The 25,349-nt window shown below is 33.0% G+C and overlaps 3 protein-coding genes across 10 annotated transcripts in view; all 3 read left to right on the top strand.

Annotated features, from left to right (window-relative positions):
• Positions 1–10,800, top strand: part of ppfibp1b (PPFIA binding protein 1b) — a 34,878-nt gene extending 24,078 nt beyond the window's left edge. For 4 of the 8 annotated variants that reach the window (XM_051135170.1, XM_051135168.1, XM_051135166.1 and 1 more), the window contains 15 exons: positions 35–94; positions 281–341; positions 957–989; positions 1,747–1,918; positions 3,024–3,165; positions 4,488–4,619; positions 4,835–4,985; positions 5,122–5,233; positions 5,341–5,429; positions 7,354–7,476; positions 7,564–7,689; positions 7,781–7,969; positions 8,066–8,233; positions 9,605–9,670; positions 9,760–10,800. In XM_051135170.1, coding sequence (XP_050991127.1) covers positions 35–94; positions 281–341; positions 957–989; positions 1,747–1,918; positions 3,024–3,165; positions 4,488–4,619; positions 4,835–4,985; positions 5,122–5,233; positions 5,341–5,429; positions 7,354–7,476; positions 7,564–7,689; positions 7,781–7,969; positions 8,066–8,233; positions 9,605–9,670; positions 9,760–9,846 — 1,711 coding nt within the window. In that variant the 3' untranslated portion in view covers positions 9,847–10,800. The remainder of the gene's footprint in view (positions 1–34; positions 95–280; positions 342–956; positions 990–1,746; positions 1,919–3,023; positions 3,166–4,487; positions 4,620–4,834; positions 4,986–5,121; positions 5,234–5,340; positions 5,430–7,353; positions 7,477–7,563; positions 7,690–7,780; positions 7,970–8,065; positions 8,234–9,604; positions 9,671–9,759) is intronic. The other 4 variants (XM_051135171.1, XM_051135165.1, XM_051135167.1 and 1 more) reach the window with 3 other exon arrangements.
• Positions 10,801–12,545: 1,745 nt separating this feature from the next.
• Positions 12,546–16,631, top strand: endouc (endonuclease, polyU-specific C). The gene is made up of 8 exons (XM_051134408.1): positions 12,546–12,704; positions 13,116–13,175; positions 13,269–13,368; positions 13,449–13,560; positions 15,031–15,152; positions 15,754–15,866; positions 15,948–16,098; positions 16,185–16,631. Exons 1-8 carry the CDS (start codon positions 12,694–12,696, stop codon positions 16,443–16,445), a joined length of 930 nt encoding a protein of 309 aa, XP_050990365.1. The 5' UTR covers positions 12,546–12,693; the 3' UTR covers positions 16,446–16,631.
• A 1,896-nt stretch (positions 16,632–18,527) lies between these two features.
• Positions 18,528–25,349, top strand: part of polr3b (polymerase (RNA) III (DNA directed) polypeptide B) — a 28,831-nt gene continuing 22,009 nt past the window's right edge. The window contains exons 1-10 of the mRNA XM_051135677.1: positions 18,528–18,720; positions 18,837–18,869; positions 19,300–19,356; positions 19,527–19,591; positions 21,064–21,139; positions 21,237–21,337; positions 21,435–21,526; positions 21,675–21,792; positions 21,880–21,988; positions 24,139–24,261. Coding sequence (XP_050991634.1) covers positions 18,655–18,720; positions 18,837–18,869; positions 19,300–19,356; positions 19,527–19,591; positions 21,064–21,139; positions 21,237–21,337; positions 21,435–21,526; positions 21,675–21,792; positions 21,880–21,988; positions 24,139–24,261 — 840 coding nt within the window. The 5' untranslated portion in view covers positions 18,528–18,654. The remainder of the gene's footprint in view (positions 18,721–18,836; positions 18,870–19,299; positions 19,357–19,526; positions 19,592–21,063; positions 21,140–21,236; positions 21,338–21,434; positions 21,527–21,674; positions 21,793–21,879; positions 21,989–24,138; positions 24,262–25,349) is intronic.

The following is a 25,349-nucleotide window of genomic DNA, read 5'->3' as shown; positions in this document are numbered from 1 at the left end:
TGCATCCCAATGCTTGTGTGTTTGTCCTTTGTAGTGAGAAAGAGTGTCAGGAGCCAACTCAAACACAGGAGACCCCATTAGATGAGAGTCCCGAGTGAGTACTGTGTGTGTCACAGGTGGAGTTCGGTTACAAAAATGGCACATTTTGATTTGCCAGTTTTTGGGTAACCTGAAATGCCACTATTGTGAATCGAAGTGTGTGTCGAACACCTTAACATAGTGGTTTGATCTGTCTGTGTGCTGGAAAGGGTGATGGTAACAATGTCTTTTCATGTTTTAGAACTTCAGAGGTCACAAAATCAGCAAGCCAGAGCAGCCTTGATGGAAGAGCCAGTGAAAAGGTGAATTTCAGCTTGATCAAAACTTAAAGGATTAGCTCACCCAAAAAATGAAAATTCTGTTATTAATTACTCACCCTCATGTCATTCCAAAACACTGAGACCTTTGTTCATCTTCAGAACACAAATTAAGATACTTTTGATGAAATCTGAAAGCAATGCAGCAACGCAACTGACATGTTCAAGGCCTAGAAAGGTAGTAAGGACATTGTTAAAATAGTCCATGTGACATCAGTGGTTCAACCATAATGTTATGAAGCTACGAGAATTTTTGTGCACAAAGAAAACAAAAGTAACGATTTTTCAACAATTTATTTTCTTCCGTGTCAGTCTTTGATGCGCTTTGCTGTCTTTGCAGGGTCAGAAAGCTCTTGGTTTTCATCAAAAAGATCTTAATTTGTGTTCTGAAGATGAACAAAGGTCTTATGATTTTAACGACATTAGAGTAGGTAATGACAGAATGTACATTTTTGGGTGAACTGTCCTTTGTAAAAATGTTTATTTTTAGGGTTGTTATTAAGGTTAGGCAATATATTGAATATTTAAAGTGAGAGAAAAAATAATTCCTTACTTTTTTTTTTTTTTTAATTCTTTTTTTCAAATAATTTTTAATTTCAGAAGCCAGTAACAGTAGATCAGAGGCCAGCAGAGGTAATTCTTATTTTTTTTTGTTAGTATATTATAACTAGTATTAACTTATTATTATCAGTTGCAATTTATTGTATTGAGAAATGTTATTTACACTACCTGTCAAAAGTTTTTGAACAGTAAGATTTTTAATGTTTTTTTTTTCTCTGCTGCTCACCAAGCCTGCATTTATTTGATCCACAAAGTACAGCAAAAACAGTACAAACAGTACAACTGCTCTTTATTTGAATATATTTTAAAATGTAATTTATTCCTGTGATGAAACCTAAATTTTCAAATAATACTTTTATTTAGTAAGGATGGTTTAATTGGTTTAATGTTAATTATAATGAAAAAATTCTACTCAGCTGTTTTCAACATAATAATAATAATAATAATAATAATAATTTTTTCTTGAACAGTAAATTAGAATATTAGAATGATTTCTGAAGGCTCGTGTGACTGATGATGCTAAAAATTCAGCTTTGAAACCACAGAAATAAATTACATTTTAAAACATATTCAAATAGAAAGCGGTTATTTTAAATAAAATATAAAAAAATAATAAAAATATTTCATAATTTTACTGTTTTGCCATACATTGGATCAAATAAATGCAGGCTTGGTGAGCAGAAGAGACTTCTTTACAAAACATTAAAAATCTTACTGTTCAAAAACCTTTGACTGGTGGTGTATATTATTATGTTATCAGAATGTTTTTTTTATATTACATATTTAAGGTTATTTGTGGGTTCTGATTTTATTTTTCCTGAATTTTCAGAGCAAAGCATTTGATGAGTTCAACAAGATCACAACTCTACCGCCCAAATCTCCAAGCTCTTCTCGAACAGCTGAGGATGACAGTTTCGGCACCAGGAAAATGAGATCTTCCTTCGGTCGAGGGTTCTTCAAGATCAAGGGAGGGAAGAGGACTGCTAGTGCTCCTAATTTGGGTACGACTATCTTACCTCTAGATCAATACACCCATAGTTAGTTGTTAAACAGTGATTGTAAAAGAGCGGACAACATCCTTTTGTCTTTTAGATTAAAAAGATCATGAGTCAAGAGTGTCCGTTGTTACTACAGACACCCATTTATGGGCCAGATCTGCTGTATGGCCTCTTTGGCGAAAGACAAAGAAGAACCTGAATATGTCTTTAAGGAATAGTCCCTCACCTTGATGCATTTCCACACATAATTAACTGGCTCTCTGACAATGATGTACTGTTTTAAAAAAAGCCCTCTGAAGTCATACATAAGACTCAAGAGTTCATTTTATATTATACACAGATGCAACAAGTATTGATTTTGCCTAATGATTGAACTAACATATTGTAGGAGAGACTACATAGTTTATTTTAGCTTCAAGCTTGATTCAAAAAAGATCTGTCTTTTGAAAGTAAGAAACTGAGGCCCAAATTCGGTTTATTTTTATTTCTTTTCTTCATAGCAGGAGATGATATTAAATAAAGTAATGGCAATTATGGGTGTTTTGAAGTCCTCTTGTCAAAATAGTGGTTCAAATAGATGTGTTTAAACATTAAGCTCATGTGGTAACCAGCGTGAGTCCTTGGCGATGAAGAACATAGAGGTTTTGTCCTCATCGCATGTTATTTTGTGACCACAAAATACATCCTGACCGCGTTCTCACAGCTCTATATGTTCCCCTCACGTCCAAACTACCTTAAGAATGTACCATTTAATAACAGAGATGTTATTACTTCCATTGTGTTAACTTGGATGTCAGCATGTGACTTTGTTCCATGGTTCCACTCCTAAAATAAACCCAATCCAGTTGAAGTCATCTGCAGTCTTGCCTCATGATGCTGATTCCAGTAGTTCAAGGAAGACGCTGTCATTTTTGGGCTTTATTTCTTTTAAACTTCCTGTTATTTGTGACATTTTTACTGCTCTGGTCTCCAAACTGAACAACGGCCTTGTTTTTCTTCCTTCCCGTAATCTTTAGTTTATTTGATGCTTGGCTGACTGTGGGATTGTGGGTAACGTAGTTCATTGTGGTGACTTTTCCTTTTCTTGTGTGTGTGTTTGTTTGCACAGCTGAGACGGAGAGGGACGGCACTGACCATCTGGATCTGGCAGGCATGCCTCAGAGGTCATCTAACAGTGACAGCACGCAAACTCTCCCCACTTCTCCGGAGGGCAAGAAAAAGTCAAAAGGAATCAAAGCACTCTTTGGAAAGTGAGTCTAAAGGAAAGCTGCTGGGTTGGACGTTTTGGTCATTTGGGGTCTTTGCTTATCTAGCTTGTTTCATGTCCTGGTAGTGTTGTTATTGTTAACTAAAACTATTAACAATTGGGGTTATTAATCAAAAAGGCTTAAATAAAATATAAATATTAGTTAAAAGCCTAAAAATTAAAAATGTTGTTTTGGTATGTAAGTGAAATAAAATAAGTTTCATTTGACGGGCTAAAATTATTAAATCTGAAGTATAAATTAAAAGTAAAGATTAAATGACTAAAAATGATATTAAAAGTGAAATGAAAAATATATTAAAAAAACTATTTCAAAATATTAATAAATACCATAATAGTAATTAAGTAATACTTAAATAACAATATATGCTAAACATTGAAGAATTACTGTATTACTTATTGTTGTAATTATTGTAATACTTCATTTAATTTCTAATAATTTTAAAAGTGTGTGGTTTTTTTTTTTTTTGCATAAACATTTAAAAAAATCACCCTAAATGTTGCAATCTGGCATTTAAAAATTGTGTTATTTATTTATTTATTTAATTTATTTTTTTTATTTGTTTCTTTGTTTATATTAAAAAAATCTAACAAATTTTATTTTATTTATATTATTTTATTATTTATTTATTTATTTATTTATTTTTTAAACAAACACCACTTACAAATATTACAAACATTTTTAAAAATCATGTTGCAATCTGGCAATTAAAAATTGTGAGATTGTATCTCACAATTTTCAGATGCCAGGTTACAACAAATTTGATCAAATTACATATTTAAAAAATATATATTAGTGCTGTTCAAATGATTAATCACATCCAAAATAAAAAATTTAATAATAAAATAAAAAATAAACAAATAAAAAAGTTTTTGTTTATACAATATGTGTGTGTGTGCAGTGTATATTTATTATGTGTGTGTGTGTGTGTGTATATATATATATATATATATATATATATATATATATATATATATTTATATATAGAAAATATTTACATGTATTTATATATATATAAACACAACACGTCTTTCCTAAATGTATACATGCATGTGTGTGTTTATATATACATAATTAATATACACAGTACACACACACATTATGTACAAAAAATGTTTATTTTGGATGCTATTAATCGTGATTAATCATTGCCCAGTACTAAAATATATATATATATATATATATATATATATATATATATATATATATATATATATAGAATCTGACCTAAATTTTCATTTAAAGCATGCTTTAATTTGCTGTAACTCACTTCAATTGAACTGATGTCTTTCTCATCTTCTTTAAAGGCTTAAAAGAAGTCAATCAACCACATTCAACCTAGATGATAACCTATCAGAGGGTGAATTTAAACGGGGTGGAGTCAGAGCCACAGCTGGGCCCAGGCTGGGTTGGTCACGAGACCTGCAGAACGCTAACAGGTCAGCACTCACAGTGACACAGGATAGAACTTCTTCTCAAAATGGAACGATCTGCCGTTTTAAACACACTTGTGACAGACTTACATGTAACTTATTGATTCAGAGTTCCAGTTCCTAATTAAAACCTTATTTATTATGCTGTCAGAGTGACATTTTTGTAGCAAAAGTTCAAATTGCAAATATCTCAATAAGTTCTGCTTTTATGTGTTTTCCAGTGAGCTGGATGCTCCGTTTGCACGCTGGTCCCGGGAACAGGTGTGTGATTGGATGCAAGAGCAGGGACTGGGGTTATACGTGAATTTGGCAAGACAGTGGGTCGCCTCCGGCCAGACGCTCCTGCAGGCATCCCAGCAGGATCTGGAAAGAGTGAGCTCTTATTACTCAGAATCAGGATGAGAGCATATAGTGGAGTCCAAATGTCTAAAACCGCATTTAAACCTGGTAATAAATAGTTTTTCTTCTGAAATTCATGTTTAAGCACTGTTCTGCCCTCTGTATGTAGGAGCTGGGAATAAAACACCCTCTACACAGGAAGAAACTCCAGCTGGCCCTGCAGGCATTGGGCTCAGAGGAAGATGACAACAAAGGCAAACTAGACTACCACTGGGTGACGAGTAAGGAATGGATGTTTATTCATCCACAATATTAGAATAGGTGTTAAATTATGATCAAATTAAGGAATGGAGGTATTATTTTTCTTACCCCTTTCCTTCTGTTCAAGGGTGGCTTGATGATATCGGCCTCCCACAGTACAAGACTCAGTTTGACGAAGGACGTGTGGACGGACGGATGCTTCATTATATGACCGTGGTTAGTAAATATCACTTTTTGACATATAAATGGAAGCTTTAATCACTGAATAGAAGATTAAACTATCGTTTAGTACTTACTAGCATTCAAAACTTTGTGGTTGGTAAGACTTTTTTAAGTTGGTCTGTGTTTTTTTTTTTTTTTTTTTTTTTTTTTTTTTTTTTTAGTGTTTTAGAAAAAAAAAAGCTACATTCATTTTATTAAAAATTACAGTAAAGTAAAACCAGTAATATTGTAAAATATTATTACAATTTAAATTTGAACAATAGATTCTCAAATCCCAGGAATCGATTAGTCTAGCCTGTTTTCTGTTAATGAACTAAACATTGTAGCACCTCGCATCAAATAAATCATAATAAGCTTTGTGCTTTGTTACTTTTGATATGAAACAAAGTCTCATATTTCAGATTCTGCCCATTTTATCACAGTACTTAAACAATAAATGCTGTTTTAATGTGGATTGACCTATTGCTGTAGTGCCTAACTTTAAGAGAATCAGCACATGAGCTGATCATCTCTGCATTAAGAGCAGTTTCAGCACGAAATAAACATGAATGAACATTCGAAGGTGTGTTAAAAGAAAGAGTACTTAGTAAAATCCATATCCTGTCTCATGTAATCGCTCAATCAGCATTTCAAGCTGGAGACAAATAAACAGTATGTCGCGTAACGTCACATTTACCTCCGAAAAAACACATTCGGTGACCATAAGTTAGTTATTCAGCTATAAAAATTAACTCTAGAGAGGAGCATTTTACTAAATATATGCACCATATAACATATTCATTACAATTTTACAGGTTCTTCAATTTTAATTCAAATAAACAGCAACCATTTAAATGTTTATATTCTAAAAAACAAATTGGAGTAGAATTATACCTATGCAACTGTAACATTATTTTGACAAAAACATTCATTAGGTGTAATTTAAGCATTTGCATACAAATAAGTTAATTTTAACCTTCAATATTATAGTAATTTAGTACCAGCTGACTCTTGTATATTTTATTTTCCCTTGAGGAAAATCATGTACTGTACCTGATATACATCCCAAAAAAATCTAATCGAAACTAATCAAATCGCAAGTTTGTGAATCAGAATCGAATCGAATTTTAAAATTTATGTCAAACTTTCAATATATTCTTATGATGGTGAAGCCAAATTTCAGTCATTACTCCAGTCTTCAGTGATCCTTAAGAATTCTGAACTGCTTATTTGACATTCATGAAACATTTCTTATTTTTATCAGTGTTGAAAACTAATATTTTTGTGGAAACTGTGATACAGATTTTTCATGATTCTTTTATAATTACAACAGCATATATGTGACCCTGGATCACAAAACCAGTCATAACGGTCAGTGAGAAAGCTGAAATAAATAAGCTTTCCATTGATGTATGATTTGTTAGGATAGGATAACATTTGGTTGAGATACAAGTATTTGAAAACCTGGAATGTGAGAGTGCAAAAAAATCTAAATATTGAGAAAATCGCCTTTAAAGTTGTCCAAATAAAGTTCTTAACAATGTATATACCTAATCAAAAATTAAGTTTTCATATATTTACAGTAGGAATTTTACGAAATATCTTCATGGAACATGATCTTTACATAATTTCGTAATGATTTTTGCCATAAAAGAAAAATCAAAAAAGTTGACCCATACAATGTATGTTTGGCTATTGCTACAAATATACCCCAGCGACTTAAGACTGGTTTTGTGGTCCAGGGTCACATATTTAAAATAGAAATCTATTGTAACAATGTACCGTAAAAGTCTTAACTGTCACTTTTGATCATTCTAAAGTGTGGTTGCTGAATAAAAGTATTAATTTAATTCAAAAATGTAATGACCTCAAACTTTGAATGATAGTGTAATAAGAAACAAGTTGTTCAGGTCCACTGTCTCTTGTCTGTGCTGAACAGGACGACCTGTTATCTCTGAAAGTGGGCAGTGTTCTTCATCACCTCAGTATTAAGAGAGCCATCCAGGTGCTCCGGCTCAACAACTACGACCCCAACTGTCTGCGACGAAGACCTTCAGATGAGGTATGTAGAGAGAGCTAACTCTAATCTCTGCTGTCCTGTTATTTTTGTACTTCGTACTAGACATCCATATACTCACCATCATTTCAGAATAACATAAGTCCTGCTGAGATCTCTCAATGGACCAACCATCGCGTGATGGAGTGGCTGCGGTCTGTCGACCTGGCTGAATACGCACCCAACCTGAGGGGCAGTGGAGTACATGGCGGCCTGATGGTGAGAAACCACTTTGTACTAGCTTCGCTATTGTTTAGAATGATTGATAAGTTTTTCCTTTTCAAATGGTTCATTTTGTTCGTGCTTTCAGGTGCTGGAACCTCGCTTCAATGTGGAGACGATGGCTCTGCTGCTAAATATTCCTCCTAACAAGACTCTCCTGCGGAGGCATCTGGCCACTCACTTCAACCTGCTGGTGGGTTCAGAGGCCCAGCAACTCAAACAGGAGTGTCTAGAAAACCCAGACTACACCTTACTCACCGCCACGGCTAAAGTCAAGGTATGATGCAGAGCATTTCCATACCATCTTTTGCAGAACTTGCGTGTGATTCATTCATTTTGGAGTTCAAACACCGTGTGTCTGTGTTAAATGTAGCCGCACAAGTTGGCGTTTGGAGGGTTTGGTAGAAAGAAGAAACAAGAGGACAATGAAGAGTATGTGTGTCCCATGGATGTAGAGATGCCCAAAGGACGCAGCTTCCAGAAGGGCTACAGAGGCATGGAGCTCCAGATCTATGATGATGACCTGGATCGATTCGACCAGGTAGTGATAGAAGCATTCTGGTCCTGGATGGACTTCTGGATCCTGGATAATTTGTATATTTATTTGTATAAATAATTAGCATTTTTGCCTTAAGTTTCAGTCAACTGAATTTTAATGTTAAAAAATGTAATAACATTTAATGCAATGTTTTGGATAAATTTTTAAATTATCAGTAGTTAAAATAATTCTTATTTACCAAATATTTACTGATTTTGATTTAATATTTCATTTAAAAAATAAATGATTTTAAATCCTATTGTAAGCAGTGTCTTTATGCTCACAAAAATAGCATTTATTTTGTTTTAAAAAAAATACAGTAAAAAATGTAATATGTTGAAATATAATAACAATTTGAAAGAATATTTTTGACATTGAATAATTTTGATTTCTGAATGATCATGTGACACTGAAGACCAGTTGAAAATTCAGCTTTGCCATCACAGCAATAAATTACATTTTAAAATTTAATAAAATAGGAAAGCATTCTTTTAATTTGTAATAATATTTTGCTGTACCTTTATTACTGTATTTTTGATAATATAAATGCAGCCTTGGTGAGCATAAGAGACAACTTTTAAAAATGTTAAAAAAAAAATTAATTATTCCAAATGTTCTGTTGATTATCCAATCGTTCCTAATATTTTTTTGGGAGTGTCTTACAATAGGTTTACATGCATGCAAGGTCAAACAACGCTTTCATTTTTCTGAAAATATGCATTTTATATCACCTCATTTTCCAGCGATTCTCAAACGATTCGTTCAAAGCAGTTTAAAGATTCAGTCTCTATAAACCCCTCCTTTCCGTAAGCCTACTCTCCTCTGATTGGTCAGATGATCCATTCTGTTGTGATTGGTCTATTACGTACAGCACATGTCAGAAACGATACACCCATTGTCATAGTTCTGTATTCTGAACACTTGATAAAAAATATAAACATCTATTATTTGTCATACTCAAAGGTTGTGATTCAGTGGAACCAGCTGGTTCAGATAAACCGGGTACTGAGGCATCTTTCAAAAACAAGTGTTTTGTGAATCCCGCATTGAACTGCTTAGAGAAGCAGTCATCTGTAAAATGACGTATTTGTGACTAGCCAACATAGAACATAGCTGGGCATTGTGCAAATTATGTGAATTACTAATGACTTGTTCAGGCTGTTCAGGGTCGATTCTTTCTTTTACGGGACAATAACTTTATTCATAACGCACTTCAGGCTTTACAACTTTGCAGATCGTTTGCATTCACATTCAGTTGCATTACACACTGCATGAAAGGTAATATTCAAAATAGCATAATAGGGGCACTTTATTCAAATAATTAAAAACAACAAACAACCCGTATGACTTTATGTTCCTCTTTGCAATCCCCAGATGGAGGACTCTGAAGGGACAGTAAGGCAGATTGGCGCTTTCTCTGAAGGCATCAACAACTTAACGGTAACAGGCAGTTGCACATCTGACCTCACTTGTGTTGCTTTGTATATACAATAGTGTGCGCGAGTCTAAACTGTGCTTCCTGTGTTCAGAGTATGCTGAAGGAGGACGAGTTCTTCAAGGAGATCTCCACGTCGTTCCCCAACGCCAGTGTGAAGGATGATGACTCCAGCGTGTGAGGGCACTGCAGGGACACTCTCGCCCCTAGTGCTGCTGCTTTAATCGGAAGTGACTGTGCCAATCCCTCTGCCAACACCTCCACACACGCACCTCCATCTGAATGCCAAATATATCAATCACAAACACGTGTAAACTCATCAAAATGCCATTTTAAAGTATTTCAGTTGCCTTTTAAGAACATTTTGTTTAATAATTAATGTCTCAAAGGTAGATGGACGAATGTCTGCCCTGTGTGTCATGTTTGTTTTTTGTGGATCGATGTGATATGATTTATATCTAAAATGAATAGCAGTCCTACTGTAATTTGCTGGTTATTGGAGAGATACAGTGTGCATTCTTTATCATCTGTGACAGATTAAACGTTTGTGCCAGTTGTTATGGTGGCAGAAGAGCACAAGGACACTTTCAGTCAAAATCAAAGATATATTTTATTGAATAAATTAAAGTTGTACACTACCAATAATTAAATTAGCAATAATCAAACATATTTTTGAATGATCGATCCAGGTGCAGTCTTAAACAAGTCTAGGGGTTTTTTAAGTTGTATTTTTTGACTTGTACATTTTGGTTTATCAACCCAATACTTGCATTGTTACTGCATATGCTTTGTGCATTTGCATGCAGAGCTCTGTACAATATATTTTACACCTGGTTTGTAAAGGTTTGCATGTTATTTAAGTCTCATTTGGATAAATATTAGCAAGTAATGAAAGTACATTGTGAATTATTTTTCTCTTCTGCTGCAGTACTTAAAGGATAGCAATAATGTTCTCGTTTATGAAAACGCTATCACGTAGCATGAATTTTTAATGCAATACCTGCATATCCACAAAATTGTAAGCAGCTGAAAAATATATTGAAAATATAGTGCCACTCATAACCATTTCAGAGTTACATGTTTGTACTTTGTTAACTTTTACTCATTTTTAAAGATGAATAAAATACTGAAAGCATGCAGGCTTTTTTTCTTGCACACGTCAGTTAGTTACACAATTAGTAAATTATATAACCAGTGTTAGGAAAGTTACTTTCAAAAGAAATGCGTTACAAAATTAGGTTACTCCATAAAAAGTAACTAATTGCGTTACTTAGTTACTCTTTATGGAAAGTAATGTGTTTATTAGTAACAAAAAGCCCAAAAGTTATATTTCTGGCAACTGTAAAGACCCCTTCACACACAAAGTAAAATTAATAAGCTTCAGGCTGAAGGAAGTGTGAAAACAAAGTAACTAGCGTTACTTATTTGAAAAAGTAACTCAGATTACGTAAATCGCGTTACCCCCAACACTGTATAACCAATGGTCAGTGTTGCCAAGTCCGCGGTTTTAAGTGACCCCCCAAAAATGCGAATTTACCAGGGGAACCCCGACAAAAAAACGTGTAATTTACACCCCAGAACGCGCTTTTTAATGGGGAACCCCCCTCGAAACGCGATTGTGCTCGTTTTGGGCTAGTTTTAAAACACAATCGGGTGGGTTTTGTTGCGAAAACCTGGCAACCCTGCTAATGGTGTATGACTGTTCAGAGCAAAGTTCTTGATAGAGGGAGGATTGTGAATGCACGTCTGTCCATACATTTTCAAGATAACATTTTACAAAGAGTAACATATTGCTGGCAAAACACATAAGCTACTGTAGTTATCAAAACGATTGTTTCCACAATACAGAACCGATATACAAAAGAAATTCAAAATACTTACATTAAAATCATCACATAAATTCTGATGGCTTCCACTACAAACATTATAAACCATCGACTAACCATTAAAACCATTAAAAATGGTCTTCTGTAGTGTGTTTTGTGGTTTTACCAAACAAGCCACCAATAGACGGCGACCAATTAGCAATAGAAACTCACAGGGTCCATTACAGTTTCCATTAAAACCAATACAAGTCTCATTATAATTATTAAAACCACTGCAAATTTTGTAATGGTTTCTGTTGTTGTTTTTTTCAGAAGGGGTGTATTTTGTACCACGGTAAGGGACAGAACATACGTTAATCAACAGCGCCATCTCTTGGGCATTCTCTTGCACATCAGCTATTTTTAACAAAGTACTATTGTTTTTTTTTTTCCTTTTAATGGTAATTATGAACTTATATTAGTTGCTTCCATGCTTCCAGGTTATACATTATGTCTTTTTGCTTTCAGTTCTTAGAAATAAACTTATTAAATAATTCCGTCCTTGTCCTTCATGTCATTGTGTAACTGTTTCTGTTTCCTTCCAATAGGGGGCGCATTACAGCTCAAGGAGCCAAATATGCTATTGAACCGCGTTCAAATCTCAGCAAGTCATTTGGCTTATTGTATACATTTGTGCCTCGAAATATAACATCGTATTCATGCTAATTAATAATATCTGGTATACAAACTGAATTCTTCTTCTTTCGTCTCTATGAAAGCTATCACATCTAATCCATATGTTATAATCACGCTTTACTGTGATTGGTCCATTCTAACCAGCGCGGAGAAAAGTAACGATTACCTTGTGATAAAGTGTTCCGCGTACTACTCCGTTCATCAGCAAAGTTCATAGTTTACGGTTAAATAATTACGTTTTATCAGTCTGTGAATTAAAAATAAACAGTTAAACCTTAATATAGATAAACTGTTGTTTAGGTTTATTATTCTTGGCCAAACATAAACAACTTCAGGCAGCTAAGGTCCGCCCACTTATACTCCGTTTGATGTAAATGTTCATTATAGCTCCTTATTCTATTTCTAAATCGACACTGTGAACGTATTTGGGTGTATTTAGGCATGAGAGCATCCCTGGGGCCCACTTAACCGGGCGAGCTCTTGCAAGACTTCTTCAACAAAAGAAGAAAACTGCACTCGGGTTAACCATGGGCAAGGGGTACGTGGAAAACTGTTTTGCAAATACTTTTAAAATACATTTTTATTTATTTAAGTCTATGTTTATTTTGTTTTAAGAGCAGAATTGTTTTGCAAAAGGACATCGAGTTAAACTTGGTGATCTTTAGTATCATGTTTCAGTAACTCCTAAGTTGCATTTGGTTTGTAGGTTTAGTAATCAGAAAAAGCTCAATGCTTTTAACCTTTGTTTGCATTGATTTTTCATTTCTCTTAACTGGATGTTCCGGGAGATTAACTTTTATAAACTTAAATTACATAATTGCATAATTCATGTTTATTTAAGTAGTTAAAGTGGCATGTACTGCATAAGCTCACATAGTAAATGGTTAATGAAATATTGATAAATAAATTCAGGATATTATGAAGTGTTACTTATGTTTGCATGTTGCAGGTATGATTTTGGATGGATCCTTGTGCTTTCGGCACTGTTTTCTTTCAGTGATGCATCTAGGTACGTTTATTTTCCAATTGTATATTTCTAATATATCTAATATTTATATAAAAAAATGTTTTATACAATTCACTTGTTTCTCTACATTCTCAGTCAAACTGTCAACCAGGAGCTTTCGAATATTTTTAATGAGCTCTGGAAGCTGGATGTGAATCGCCTGAAGCCTGGGACTCATTACAGTATCTCACTACAGGTGTCAGTAGTTTCTAATGGCAAATAAAACCTATAATGACAGATCATGCATAACGTTATAATTTCTTACAAATCTTTTAGGGTAAAGCTGGTTACATACCACAGGGAAGCACCAGTGCGGTAGACCACGCCTCATCCCCACTGTTTTCCAGTGTCGATGAGGCCAAACTGAACTCCATCACCACTTACGCTCGTATGTTTCTTTTGTAAAAACCTTTAACCCCTTTAACTATTCTGTCAGTTTGCACAAAAGCTTTTTTATCCACAGAGCTGTGCTGAAACATGCCTTTAACAGGGACACACCAAGATTCTTTATTAACTATAATTGCAGGCAGTTAATCTTAAAGTTGACTGGTAGGATTCTGAATGCTGTTTCATGTTGCTTTCAGTCTCTCCTTTTGATTTATGAGAGAACCCACATGGTTGCGTGATGCAGCATGTTACCACAAATATGTGAATCTGACATGCAAATCTGAAAACCCTTATAGGTGTAAACTTAAATGACATCACATTTTGAATATATGAGTTGAATAGAATCATAAAATAGTTTATTGTGCATTTACAACACAGGGACACAAGACAGGGAACATACAAACTTTGTAAGGCACACATATTAATATACAAAAAAAGAGCAAAAGTTGACATTGAATGTACATATTAATGTAAATCATGACAGCACTGAAATAGCAAATGTTTATCATAGAGTTTTTTTAGTCTTTCTACTTTTTTTTTTTTTACACTACCAGTCAAAAGTTTTTTAAACAGTAGGGTTTTAAATGTTTTTTAAAGAAGTCTCTTCTGCTCACCAAGACTTCATTTATTTGATCCAAACTACAGCAAAAACAGTAAAATTTAGAACTATTTTTACTATTTAAAATAACTGTTTTATATTAGAATATATTTTAAAATGTAATTTATTCCTGTGATTTCAAAGTTGAATTTTTAGCATCATTACTCCAGTCAAACGATCCTTCAGAAACCATTCTAATATTCTGATTTGATGCTCAAAAACATTCATTATTATGATTATGTTGAAAACAGATGAATAGATTTTTTTCAGGTTTCTTTGATGAATAGAAAGTTCAGAAAAACAGCATTTATCTGAAATCTTTTGTAACATAATAAATGTTTTTATCATCACTTGATGATCAATTCTTTCTATTCATCAAATAATACTGAAAAAATGTACTCAACTGTTTTAAATATTGATAATAATAATAATAAATGTTTCTTGAACAGCAAATCAGCATATTAAATTGATTTCTGAAGGATCATGTGACGCTGAAGACTGGAGTAATGATGCTAAAAATTTAGCTTTGACCACAGAAATAAATTACATATTAAAATATATTCAAATAGAAAGCAAATAGTAAAAATATTTCCCAATATTACAGCTTTGCAGACTTGGTCAAATAAATGCAGACTTGGTGAGACACTTAAAAAACATTAGAAATCTTACTGTTTGAAAACTTTTGTCTGGTAATGGATTTTAAACTTTAATTTGCAGAAAAATTAAAAAAAAGGAACGTTTACATTTGTTCCATTTACATGTGTAAATATGATATTTATCCACCAAAATGACCAGATATAAAATTGTTTTCACCAGCAAACAAAAAGGATCCTCTGTGATTTTTAAATGGTGATTTTGCTTACCTCTAAACAGGCTTCATGAAGCTTTTAGACAACTATGAGAGGTCCACTGGTGTGGCAGAGAGGGTGACCGCTGAGGAAGTGACGGAAAATAACTCCTTTCTGGATGCTATCTTAGAGACAGCAGTCATGAAGGTATGAATTCACCCTCTAATGACTTCAATTATATCCTTTACCACATAGAAATGCATCTATTTCCCTTGTTTCTAGATTCAGTAACAAAGTGAGAAGTTGTAAAAGTAAAGAATTAGTGAGAAAATTCTCTACAAAAGAAGTTCACCTTTTTCCCGTTGCTAACCAAAATATTGTGGTTGTTCCCTGCCACACCCTGTTCTTGGAAGCTGCATATTATGACAAGGGGAAAAGAATGTGGAAGGGCGTACGATGGTGATTCTGGGGTCAATAGTTTAATGCATTAAAGACACATTTACTCACCCTCAGGCCATCCAAGATATAGATAGGTTTGTTTCTTGATCAGAACAGATTTCGAGAAATTTAGCATTACATCACTTGCTCACCAATGGATCCTCTGCAGTGAATGGGTGCCGTCAGAATGAGAGTGCAAACAGCTGATAAAAACATCACAATAATCCACAAGCAGTTTACACAGCTCTTGGGATCGAAAAGCTACGTGTTTGTAATGATAAAATCACTTATCTACATCTTTGATGGCCTTAGGGCGAGTGCATTTTCAAAAAAAAATTTATTTAATGTGTAACATGTTTTACTTCCTCAGCGTGCCCACCGGTACCTGATTGGAAAGGGAAAATCACGCTCGGATCTGAGACAGTTTAAAAGTCAGTTGTACTACATGTGGTTCCGCCTTTATCATAGAGACAGAAACGGAGGGTAAGGGACTTAAACCAGCACAACATAGAATGTACATTTTATCTACTCTAATTATACAATACATTGCTTTTTTCCAAATAGGGAGGACTCTAGTGGATTTGAGCATGTGTTTGTTGGTGAAACCAAGTTTGGCAGAGAAATCATGGGTCTTCACAACTGGGTCCAGTTTTACCTGCAAGAGAAGCAGAAGCTTCTTGATTACAAGGGCTACAAAGCCAGGGACAATGATGTGGTACTTTGTTCATCAATAAATCTGGTGAATATTAAAAATATATAAGATTTTGTTCTTTTATGTATCTGTGCTTGTTTTTCATGCAGCCTGATAAAGATGACCACGTCTTGAACGTGCAGTTCAGCTGGCACGGTTTGGTCAAACCGGTGGCCAGCACTTTTGTTGGTGTGAGTCCTGAGTTTGAGATGGCCATCTTTACTATCCTGTTCCTCACGTCCACTGAGAAGACCACCACAGCCGTGGTCAATCTGGATGAGTACCAGCTGGAGATGGTGGTGCATAGGCACGGGCGCTCTATCGGGACGGCTTATCCCAAAATGCTGAGCAGCAACAACAGACACGTGTAGATCCCACATACTGTACTACCCTGACAATAGCGTTCAAGCTTTTTAAAAATTTTCTAACATTTAAAAAAAAAAAATAGTTTTTGTGATTTTAAATAAGTAGACATTTGTTTTGTATTGGAAAAATCTTAATTTTAGATGCTTGTTTACTTTGCTGAGATGTTTAATAAACTACAGTATGCTCCTTTACAGAGTTTTGTTTTCACTGAAATATTTCATTTCCTCAAAATTGCCTTTCATACAATGGTAATTTCTTATATCTTGTACACTACCAGTCAAAAGTTTTTGAACAGTAAGATTTTTTATGTTTTTTAAAGAAGTCACCAAGCCTGCATTTATTTGATCCAAAGCACAGCAAAAGTAGTAATATTGTGAAATATTTTTACAGTTTAAAATAACTGTTTTCTATTTGAATATATTTTAAAATGTAATTTATTCCTGTGATCAAACCTGAATTTTCAGCATCATTATTCCATACTTCAATGTTACATGATCTTTCAGAAATCATTATAATATGCTGATTTGCTGTTTAAGAAACATTTATTATTATTATTATTATTATTATTGCTATTATCATCAATATTTAAAACAGTTGAGTGCTTTTTTTTTCAGGATTTTTTTGATGAATAGAAAGATCCGAAGATCAGCATTTATCTGAAATAAAAAGCTTTTGTAACATTATACATTATACCATTCAAAAGCATGAAGTCAGTGTTTAAAAAAAAAAAATAATAATAATTTATTTAGCAAGGATGCTTTAAATTGATCAAAAGTGATTATAAAGACATTTATAATGTTACGAAAGATTTATATTTCAGATAAATGTTGTTCTGAACTTTCAGGGATCAAAAAAAAAAAATTCTACTCTGCTGTTTTCAACATAATAATAATAACAAATGTTTTTTGAGCAGCAAATCAGAATATAAGAATGATTTCTGAAGGATCATGTGACTGGATTAATTATTCTAAAATTCAGCTTTAAAATCACAGGAATAAATTTAAAAAATGTATTCAAATAAAAAAAACTTATTTTAAATAGTACAAATATTTCAAAATTGTACTTTGGATCAGATAAATGCAGGCTTGGTGAGCAGAAGAGACTTATTTAAAAACGTTAAAAATCTTACTGTTCAAAAACTTTTGACTGGTAGTGTTGCCTGTTTTAACTATGATTGCTCTCATATACATCGTTCCTACCCTGGTGAAAAAACCAGCATATGCTGGTAGGTATGTTTTGACGCTGGGATGCTGGTTAGGTAGGTTTTGATGCTGGTTTATGCTGGTCCTTGACCAGCAACATGACCAGCAAAAACCAGCAAAGGACCAGCTTAAACCAGCATCAAAACATACCTACCAGCATATGCTGGTTTTTTCACCAGGGTAATGAAAAAAAATTCACATTAAAAATGTTTTTGATCCATCTGTGTAATTATTTGCAGAATTTAATGACTTTTTTGAGCAGCTGACATGACATAAAGCAATAACAGCAGTTTTACTTTATATAGAAATACTATAAACGACTCATGTATACATACGGATTCATGTCCTCATATTAACGAAGGACGAAGAGGAATATTTGTACATTTAGAAACTGATTTGTTTTGCCACAGAACTAATTACGTTAACAGAAATAAAGAAATTCATACATTAAATAAACAATTACGAAATTAACAATTACGAGTCATTAACAATTACGAAAACGTTAGTGACTAGTTACAAAATCTACAAATGTTCACGTTCAAACGTCAGAGTACACTAGAAAATGCTTCTTATTTGCACTTTTCTAAGTTAATACGGAAATTTAAGTAAGAACGCAGGGCTTATTGTACATTTGGTCAGTGTCAAAAACGTGCTCATTCGATTAGTAATATAATACTGTTTAATTATGGTTTCAGTTGCATTTTGAATCCCGGATTTCCAGTCTGGTGCACTTTTCTATTGTTTTTTCTATTGTTGTATTTTATAGTATTATGTAGAACACATGTATAAGATTATTGGAGAAAAGAAAAACGTGGACATTGGTGGTCGGAATACATAAGTGCACATTCGTTCCTCCCCGGTCTGATTTTCATGTTACACCTCAGCTTTTCACGTGTGGCGCAAACTTCCGTTCAGAGTGTTTTTCACCTGGCTGCGGCGTGTATGATGGTTTCCTAACATATATGATATTATTCGCATTTGCGGTTTGTTGGCATCACAACTAATAACAGAAATGCTGCAGGAGGAGTTTGGGGAAATGACTCCCCAGCAGCTCGCTGCTCCAGTCGACACTGTGGAGGTGAGTGAAGAGTGGCATGAGTGCAGCTGTCATAATGCGTTATCAATATAGCAAACGTTATTATATTTTGTTAGTTTGGTGGTTATAAAATTCCCATATCCCCTTCTGCATTGCAGGAAAAGTGGAAGCTGCTTCCAGCCTTTTTGAAGGTAAAATCAAGTTGCCAACCTCAATGACAATCATCATAATAAATACAACATATGAACTGACAGCAGCATGTGGATAGTTGATATGTCGTATCTGTTTATAAAAAATGTTTAAAACTATATTAAATGTCATTTTCTGCTTGTATAATTATTGTTCAGGCAACTGTATGAAAACTACCTACTTGGACTTAATTTGTCACACCTCAGGAATAGAGAACTTAAAAAAATAATTGGTTTGGTTATAAAAAAAAAATGGTTGGAAAATATACATTTTATTGTTGATGTTGAATTGGAAAGTCAAGTTCGTTTTATTTGTCGACTATCTATATCCATGCTCTTTTCTTATACATCATCCAGCAGCAAAAATTATGTGAAATCGTATTAAATTTACTGCCTCTAATGTCATATTCATGTTATTATTTTTATTTTTTAGGTTAAAGGCTTAGTTAAGCAGCACATCGATTCCTTCAATTACTTCATCAATGTTGAGGTTTGTTGACTGATTTATGGATTGTACCAGTCACAGTTCTCTACATATTTTGTAAAATACAATAAATGTATTGTCAGATGTGGTTTTCCTTATATTTTGTACTAGCAAAACAATTTGATATCAACAAAAAGCTTTAGTAGCATAAACCCAATGTCTACTATTCTCTCCAGATAAAAAAGATCATGAAGGCGAACGAGAAGATCACAAGTGATGCCGACCCAATGTGGTATCTTAAGTAAGGATATTGTTCAGTTAAAAATATTTGCAAATTTTTTATTTAGTGTGTTAAATTAGTATCATTTATATATTATTATAGTATTTATTAATGTGTTGTTGATAGCTTAATATTTAGCATAATACATAGCTTTTATTATCATGATATTTTTCATAGCTTTTATTTTTATATATTTTTTATAGGTTTTATTTTCATTTCTGGTTTTTGTTTAAAAAATGTTTATAATTTGGATCATTTTAGTAGTTAAATAACCTTTGCACTTAAATTAGATTAATTTTTACATTTTAATAATTTTATTACTTATAATTTTTAATTTTTTACACAATTATTTATTTATTTTATTTATTAGTGCTTAACTTGTTTACACATATATATATATATATATATATATATATATATATATATATATATATAGGGCCCTATGACATCCGTTTTATTTTTTTACCAAATTCTGTTTTATTTTTTTCCAAATTCCATTTTTTCCGTTTTTATATTTTGTGGATTCCATTTTTTTCTCAACTCCTTTTTAATGGTTAAATTAAGTTTTATTAATCAAAGAGTATGTCTAATTAATTAAAATCATGAAACTTACAGTTTCACATCAATTTAATAAAGGTTTTAACAAAAATGATATGATTAGGGCCCTATAAAATGTTGTAATAAAATATGTTTTATTGTTGTCAAATTCAGTGTTTTAGCATGTCTGATTATTTGAATACATACTTAATGTATTCAAATTTATTCTTAAAATAGAATTTTTTTTTAAACCTCAGAAATTATTAAAAATTAAGCAACCTTTTTTAGCAAACAAAGGGGAATTTACTATTAAAATGAAAACGTGGAAGAAATGTTGTGTGATTGTACCCTAAAAAATAATGTTTGTTTCATTTTAGTAGTAGTAGTAGTAGTAACAGTAGTAATATATATCTGGCACAATGTCTTCAAGTTAAACCGGACTTTTATTTTGACGGGTTGCCGTGTCTACCTTCACATTTCTGTGTGCATATGATATAACACTGGCTTCAGTGTGTGTAGTAAACAAAACCAGTCGTCTGCTCCATTCGTTAAAACAGAGACACGCAGAACATACAGGATTCATATTTAAATAGTATTTTTACGCTGTAATATTACAGATACTAGTCCATATTGCAGTTTGATTTAAGTGTTAAACCTACTTTTGATTAATTCATTCAAACTTTGACAAATTCTGTGACATTTCGCGTTATTCAGTAAATTCCATTTTTTGACTGGATTCCGCCATTCCGTTCGCGTTTTCCCCATCACGGAAATCATAGGGCCCTATATATAGATTATTTTATTAGTTCAGTTTACTATTTAGAGTCATTTTTACATTTTAATAATTTTAGTGTTTTAAATTATATTAATTCTTATATTATGTTTTATTTTATATTATGTATATTATATTATACAATGTTATATTAATGCTTATTCAATACCTCATCCATCTATAGATATCTCAATATCTACGTTGGCATGCCTGATGTCGAAGAAAGCTTTAATGTAACCAGACCAGTGTCCCCACATGAGGTAACATCTTTATCTGTGGCCTGAAGAATATTCCCCCCCAAAAAAATCAAGACGGCAGTATTTGCTTATGATGATTATGCTTTTTTTAAATCACTAGTGTCGTCTGAGAGATATGACATATTCAGCCCCCATCACAGTGGATATAGAGTACACCCGAGGCAGCCAGAGAATCATTCGCAATGCTCTTCCTATTGGAAGGTACCTATGTGTGGCCTAAAAGCTTTGCAAGCACCTCTTAATATGCATTTTCTTTTCCCTAGCAATTTTAAATCCACTTTTCGTTTTGTTTTAATAGGATGCCAATAATGCTGCGAAGCTCCAACTGTGTATTGACAGGAAAGACGCCTATGGAGTTCTCTAAGCTTAATGAATGCCCTCTGGATCCAGGTAGACTATCATAGAACTCCTCAGGCTGTCTCAGTTATATTTGGTTATTTGTATGCCATAGTTTGATGCAGATAATCCTAGCTAAAGCTCATTTGTGTGGGAGCAGGTCATGGCGTTCAAGTATGATACAGGATTTGTCTGTGTGCAGGTGGTTATTTCATCGTGAAAGGGCAAGAAAAGGTCATTCTCATTCAGGAACAGTTATCCAAGAACCGCATCATCGTAGAGCAAGATCGCAAAGGTGCTGTGGGAGCCTCAGTCACCAGGTGCTGGAATTTGCTTTTTTAGTGTTTATGCACATTTAAAGCTGTAGTTGTGTGCTTATGTATCTGTCCTCTGTCTCTGATTTGTAGTTCTACTCATGAGAAAAAGAGCAGAACCAACATGATTGTGAAACAGGGACGCTTTTATCTAAAGCACAACACCCTCTCTGAAGACGCACCTATTGCTATTATCTTTAAGGTAAGAATGTGGGTAAAAATGGTGATTTAGAACATGATGGTTTTGTATTTTTGTCAGCTAAGTTGACTAAGAAAACCATGTGCTGTTTGCACTTCTCATGGTTTAGGTTATTGCACAGTCCAGTTTTAGCTATGAAGCAATATGCTGTTTCCAACCACCAGGTGGTGCACATTGACAAAGAATAGAGTTCAACTTGCATGTAGTGTTGCTGAATTATATTGTGACCTTACCGTTCAAAAATTTTGGACAATTTTTTTTTTCAAGAAATTAATACTTTTTTCATTATTTGTGTGTGGATCAAAAATAACAGTAAAGACATTTGTAATGTAGGGCCTATGAAGTCTGTTTTATTTTTTTCAAATTCCATTTATTCTATTTTAATTTTTATGGATTCCATGTTTTTCCATTTTAATTTTTCTAGACTCTAGTTTTAGTACTAGTTCAATTAAATTTTACATTTATTAAAAGTTTAACAAAAATGTAATTTTAAAGCCCTATATAATCCGTTTTATCTTTTTCTTTCATTTTAATTGTTTTGTTACATTTTATTAATAAAAAGCATTTCTAATTAATTGATTTTATTATATATTTATCTATCTATCTATCTATCTCTCTATATACATATATATTTACTTATTTAGTTTCCCTCAGAAAAACTGTGTTGTGTATTTGCACACTGCTGAATAAATTCTGGTAAATAATTTTTCTGGTAACTATTCCTTAAATAATGTTTATAATATGTTTTAATATAATTTTTTTTTTTGTTTTTTCTCTCATTCATTTTTTTTAAATTAAATTCTATTTTCCATTATTTTCTGGATTAAATTTTAATAGTTTTGTTACATGTTATTACATTTTATTAATAAAAAGCATCTCTGATTAAGTGATTTTTATTAATTTTGATAAATAAATGCAGCCTTGGTTAGCATAAGACCTTAAAATTTAGTATAAGACTTTAAAACCCTTAGTTAATGAAATTGCTTCAGTTAGCTTTAGCTGTGACTGTATTCATAATGTTGGATGGAATTTGAACAGTTTTATTAACCAGTCAGCATCTGTATAATTTAACTCATTGCTGACATTATACTCTAATATTGTACTATCACTTTCTGTTATGATATTCAAATCATATGTGATTAAGGGTCAATTTTTCAAGTAAGGGTCAATTTTTTAAATTGAAAATAAATAAGTTTTCCACTGATGTATGGTTTGTCAGGATAGGACGATATTTGGCTAAGATATAACTATTTGAAAATCTAGAATCTGAGGGTGCAAAAAAATTAAATAATGAGAAAATCACCTTTAAAGTTGTCCAAATGAAGTTCTTAATGCCTATTACTAATCAAAAATTAAGTTTTGATATTTTTTAGGGTAGAAAATTTACAAAACACCTTCATGGGACATGATCTTTAATTAATATCCTAATGATTTTTGGCATTAAAGAAAAATCAATAATTTTGACCCATACAATGTTTTGCTGGCTATTGCTACAAATATACCCGTGCTACTTAAGATTGGTTTTGTGGTCCAGGGTCACACATAATATTCTCATCTGTTTTTACAAGTACTTTCTTAAAGCATTTGATCATATTTTAGTTGTTTTACCTAGATTGTTGTATTTATGCTTCCTTTTCTATGCATTTTTAATGACGTTTATTCAGTTCATTGACACTGTGTTAAATATCACCAGACAGTTGAAACAGATATTTAATTAGAGCTCATATCAGAGAACCGGCTCGTACTCTGACGGATGTTTTTACTAATTCCCTCACCTCAGGCTCTCTAAACATATGGGTCTGATTGGTTAGGGACAGAGCACGGAGTAAATCGGCTGTCGAGCGTGTTTGCTTTGCACTTGTCCGTCCACAGCACATTCCACCAGGATTTCCTTGCAACACAGCAGCCGTGCCAAACGGTGGAGACCTTTAAGCACTATGATCCACCCAGTCCTGTTCCCACAGTCCCTTATTAGCATAAATAAATGTCATCGAGGCCTGTGGCACCACGTTCACCTTTGCATCAGAGCAGAGTCCTACATGCTCTGTTTTTTGTGTGTGTTGAATACAACTGCAATATCTTTGCTGTAAATATATTGTGTTTCTCTAGTACTTTAATATCATATTCACTATTAATCTTTCTGTCTCCATCAGGCCATGGGAGTGGAGAGTGATCAGGAGATAGTTCAGATGATTGGCACTGAGGAACATGTCATGGCTGCATTTGCTCCCAGTTTGGAGGAGTGTCAGAAGGCCCAAATATTCACCCAAACTCAGGTACCTCTGAGAATAACGATCAGACCACTGAATGATGTTTAAAACTTTAAAGCTTTCAAAAACCAGGTATCCCACTTTTGAGGTGTATTATCACATGCTGAGGCACAGTTTGCTGTATTATTCATTGCAAGACTCAACAATGGGTCAGCAAGGACCATATCTGCATCCTAGCAACCTGTGTCTGAGTGGATGTGAATGCCTGTTTACGTGGTTGTGACATTGTGTGGGCCTCATCAAAGGTCTGCTAATGAGCCTACGTGTGTGCACCAACTGACCAGAGCAGACCTCAATTAGATAAGATGTGTTATTAGGACTAAGAATCGGTCAAGAGTTTAAATCTAGATGGAGGATTTGTGACTACCAAGGCCAGCCTTGCTTGTTGCATTTAAACAAAAAATGATTGTTTGTTTACTGCTAAATTTCCTGTAATATATACGTACCTATTTAGTACCAGTACGAGGGGTCAGAAAGATTTTTTTTTTCTTGAAATAAATGAACTTTTATTTAGCAAGGGATGGATTGAATTGATCAAAAGTGCCAACAGTAACAGTAAATACATTTATAATTTTACAAAAGATTTGAAATAAGTGCTGTTCTTTTTAACCTTTTTGTTAAAAAGATCTTGAAAAAATGTATTGCAAAAATATATTTTCATAAAATATTAAGCAGCAATATTGATATTAAAATTTAATTATATTTGTATGTATTTTATTTAGATTTTAAATTATATTATTATTAGTATTATTCATATTTTGTATATATATATCATTTATATGAGTGTACACTACCAGTCAAAAGTTTTTGAACAGTAAGATTTTTAATGTTTTTAAAGAAGTCTCTTCTGCTCTGCAAACCTTTATTTTAGCATTTATTTGATCCAAATTACAGCAAAAATGGTCAAATTTAGAAATATTTCTACTATTTAAAATAACTGTTTTCTATTTGAATATATTTTAAAATGTAATTTTTTTTTTCTTGTGATTTTATTTTTTTTTATTTTTTAGTGTCATTACTCCAGTCACATGATCCTTCAGAAATAATTTTAATATTCTGATTTGCTACTCAAAAAGCATTTATTATTATTATTA

This window comes from Labeo rohita, chromosome 18 (assembly GCF_022985175.1).
Source record: "Labeo rohita strain BAU-BD-2019 chromosome 18, IGBB_LRoh.1.0, whole genome shotgun sequence".
NCBI lineage: Eukaryota > Metazoa > Chordata > Actinopteri > Cypriniformes > Cyprinidae > Labeo > Labeo rohita.
Note: the sequence above shows the minus strand (reverse complement) of the source record. Positions and strands in the feature narration are given on the sequence as shown.